Below are 3,712 nucleotides of genomic sequence, written 5' to 3'. Positions count from 1 at the left end.
GATTTTTTTCTTTTTCTAGTATAGAAACACAAGGGATGTTAGCCAATCTTTTGAAGAAGAGATCAGAGACAAAAAAAAAATTTGGCTTGAAGGTTGTGTCTAAGTATTTTTTGAAAATTTTGATTACCTTTCTCAAAATCTAATTTCATCTTTAAAATCCATCTTTAATTTACAGTTTTTTTTATTATGTTAGTTCTAAAATCTAACCAAAAAAGGAATAAGAATCGATTTTAAAATGTTTTGATCTAAAGTCCAATTGATTTTTTTCTTTTTCTAGGATAGAAACACAAGGGGCATTAGCCAATCTTTTGAAGAAGAGATGGGGACTTGAGGCCAACAAATTCATCCTCATTAGGGAGAAGTTGATATACAAAAATCTCAGGCAACACAAGAGAGTCTCTATGAACTTGGTTCATCGACTCTAAAGTTAGGATGATTTTGTCTTTGAATCAGAGACGGAAATTTAGTCTCTGATTTCGACTCTAATTTTTTGTCTCTGATTTCATTTTTATATCAGAGACAGAAACATTCTGTCTTGAAGGCTGTGTCTAAGAATTTTTTGGAAATTTTGATTATCTTTCTCAAAATCTAATTTCATCTTTAAAATCCATATTTAATTTAAAGTTTTTTTTTTGTCTTAGTTCTAAAATCTAACCAAAAAAGGAATAAGAATTGATTCTAAAATATTTTGATCTAAAGTCCAATTGATTTTTTTCTCTTTCCAGGATAGAAACACAAGGGGCATTAGCCAATCTTTTGAAGAAGAGATGGGAACTTGAGGCCAACAAATTCATCCTCATTAAGGAGGAGATGATACATAGAAATCTCAGGCGACACAAGAAAGTCTACGAATTTGGTTAATCGACTCTAAGTTAGAAAGATTTTGTCTTTGAATTAGAGACGAAAATTCTGTCTTTGATTTCGACTCTAATTTTTCGTCTCTGATTCCGTTTCTATATCAGCAACAAAAAAATTGTCTCAAAGGCTGTCTCTAAGCAATTTTGGAAAACTTTGATTATTCGTCTCAAAATCTAATATTGTCTTTAAGATCCATATTTAATTTACAGTTTTTTTATTGCGCTAGTTCTAAAATCTAACCAAAAAAGGAAAAAGAATCAATTCTAATTAAAATGTTTTGATCTAAAGTCCAATTGATTTTTTTCTTCTTCTCCGATAGAAGCAGTTTACAAATGAATGTTAGGTCCATAAATACATATTCAATACTCTATAAATATGATATTTTATTCTTTTTGTCTGTGATTTTTTAATCTAAATTTTTCACATTAAATTATATGTTCATTTGTGTATTTAATGATTTGATTATAATTTATTTTCAATTCAAAATCCTAAAAATATATATATTCCTCGTCATATCGTGGCTAAATGTTCCACTCAATGGATGGAATCATGTTCCGCAATGTAGACGGAGAACTAATACCTTTCTCTCCCCGATTGCAACGACATTAGAATGTGTAGGAACTTGCCAATAACGCAATAGCAGAATCAATAAGACAGTAGTACAATTACTTCAGTCTATATATACAAGCCAATTGCTTACTAAGCTGCATGCATCTCACTTATACAACGCAAATAAAGCATTGCAAAGCTTATTTGATCTTTATATTGCTCAATATCTGAATTACCAACATGGCCAAAGCTCCAGAGTCCGGTAATTCAAGCGGCAATAGAGAGAAAGCCTTCATTCTCCGAATCAAAGAAATCGTAGAGGAAGAGGTCAAGGTTGCAAAGATCCCTGTCTCCATCTTTCGCATTCCTAAATCTCTGAGTGCCATGAAGCCGGTGGCCTATGAGCCTCAGCTCATGGGGCTAGGGCCGTTTCACCATTGCCGCCCCGACCTCGTCGGCATGGAGAGGTACAAGCTTGCCGCCATAGCTAGGGCTTCGAAGCTGTTCCATCACCCTGTTGAATTCAAACAACTTGTGAAGAAGCTTAGCAATCCCCAAATTGAGCATCGAGTCCGGTTATCCTACTACAACTACTTGGACGATATCGAAAACGAGACTCTGGTCTGGATTATGGCCATCGATGGTGTGTTCTTGCTGGAGTTCCTCAGTAACTATGTTTCCATAAAACGTAGCATGCCGAATGCAACCCTGACGGCTCACCTGGTCGACTACTCCGGGAACAAACTGGCCCACCACTCGATCCTTACAGACATAATGATGCTCGAAAACCAAATCCCAATGTCTGTTCTCAAGGAGATCTTGTTAATCCAGTGCTCGTCTGATGATGATGATGAACAACTTAACCAGCAATGGCCTACTGACCTCATCAAATTCTGTAAAATAGTTGCTCCATTGAAACTGCCCAAGAATCCTCTCTCCCGGTACAACCTAGTCTTCCATTCTCATCATCTGCTTGACCTTTTGTACCATCTGGCCTTGCCCTCATTGAATCCTTCCAACAATCTAGAGCCCAGAAATGTCGAAATTGCCTTGGATAGTTCAATTGATGAGTTGACCACCGGAGGCGGCCAAAGACCACGCCCTCCGAATGAAAGCCAAAATGTTCAGGTCTTTCTCCGACTCTGGAGAGCAATAGTCGATCTCAACATTGGCTGGGTGAGAAAAGTAAGAAAACCTATGAGGGCTATGGCTGGAGTCCCTAGCAATGTTCTGCTTGAAATGGCACCAGAAAACCTAAAAAGCTCTATCCGAGGCGGTCTGGAAACTTTGTGGGATCAGGAAGACCATATGGCCTTAGTAGATGAAATATTGATTCCCTCCGTATCAGAACTTATTGATGCTGGAGTTGAATTCCAACCAACTGATGATATATCCAGCATCCGGTTTGACAAGGAAACCGGAACACTCCACCTCCCTGTCCTTAAGCTGGACGTGAATTCCGAGGTTATAATCAGGAACATGGTAGCCTACGAGTCCGCCACTGTCTTGGACTCTCTTGTTTTCGCTCGATTCATTGAGTTGATCAACGGGATTATAGACACAGCCCAGGATGCAATTCGGTTGAGGGAGAAAGGGATCGTCTTGAACAGCTTGAAGAGTGATCAAGATGTTGCCGATCTCTTCAATGGGCTGAGCAAGCCCGTTCGGCTCTCGCGTTCTGATACCATTAATAAAGCCATTAAAGAAGTGAACCACTACTACAATAACACAAGGAGGGTTCGAGTATACAAATTCATGAGGAAGCATGTCTACGAATCTTGGCGGTTTCTCTCAGTTGTCGCTGCTTTCTTGCTCTTTTTCCTGACGGCCATACAATCAGTGTGCTCGGTTTATGAATGCTCTCGGGTTTTAAAGTTTAACACGGAAACCTGAAATTTCTGTCAAACGGTTCAGGCTTGTCTTTCCTTGGTAATCCCCGCAAGAAATATGAACAAATAAAGAGTAATTCCATTCCTAGAACTAGGTTTTTTCTTTTCTGTTTTTATTTTTTTTTTATTTTAGTTTGTGGGTCTGGAGGTGTGCATTTGTGTGGGTCACCAAATAAAGTGAAATAAAGGTGAGGAAATGGGAAGCATCAAAATTTGGCGGAAGCCTCTCCTGAATTTGTCTTCCTCTTCTCTCTCCTATTCTTTGCTTAAATGAATTTAAATAAAATAAAATAAAATAAATTATAGATACCTAAAATACTAAACATAATTAAATCACGCAAAGTTTCATTGAAAATGGCCTATATCAGTTTGAATGAAATTTATTTTACGTTTTTAATTCCCAACTTATTTATAAT

General features: G+C 37.4%; 1 protein-coding gene across 1 annotated transcript; it reads left to right on the top strand.

Moving 5' to 3' along the window:
- Positions 1–1,647: 1,647 nt before the first annotated feature.
- LOC127805676 (putative UPF0481 protein At3g02645) lies at positions 1,648–3,300 on the top strand. Its single transcript, XM_052342431.1, has one exon. It carries the CDS (start codon positions 1,648–1,650, stop codon positions 3,298–3,300), a length of 1,653 nt encoding a protein of 550 aa, XP_052198391.1.
- The last annotated feature ends 412 nt before the right edge of the window (positions 3,301–3,712 follow it).

This window comes from Diospyros lotus, chromosome 7, assembly GCF_014633365.1.
Source record: "Diospyros lotus cultivar Yz01 chromosome 7, ASM1463336v1, whole genome shotgun sequence".
Taxonomy (NCBI): domain Eukaryota; kingdom Viridiplantae; phylum Streptophyta; class Magnoliopsida; order Ericales; family Ebenaceae; genus Diospyros; species Diospyros lotus.
This window is presented reverse-complemented; position numbering and strand designations above follow the sequence as displayed.

Excerpts from the sequence above, each read along its gene's own strand:
- LOC127805676 (XM_052342431.1), top strand. The coding sequence starts at position 1,648 with ATGGCCAAAGCTCCAGAGTCCGGTAATTCAAGCGGCAATAGAGAGAAA.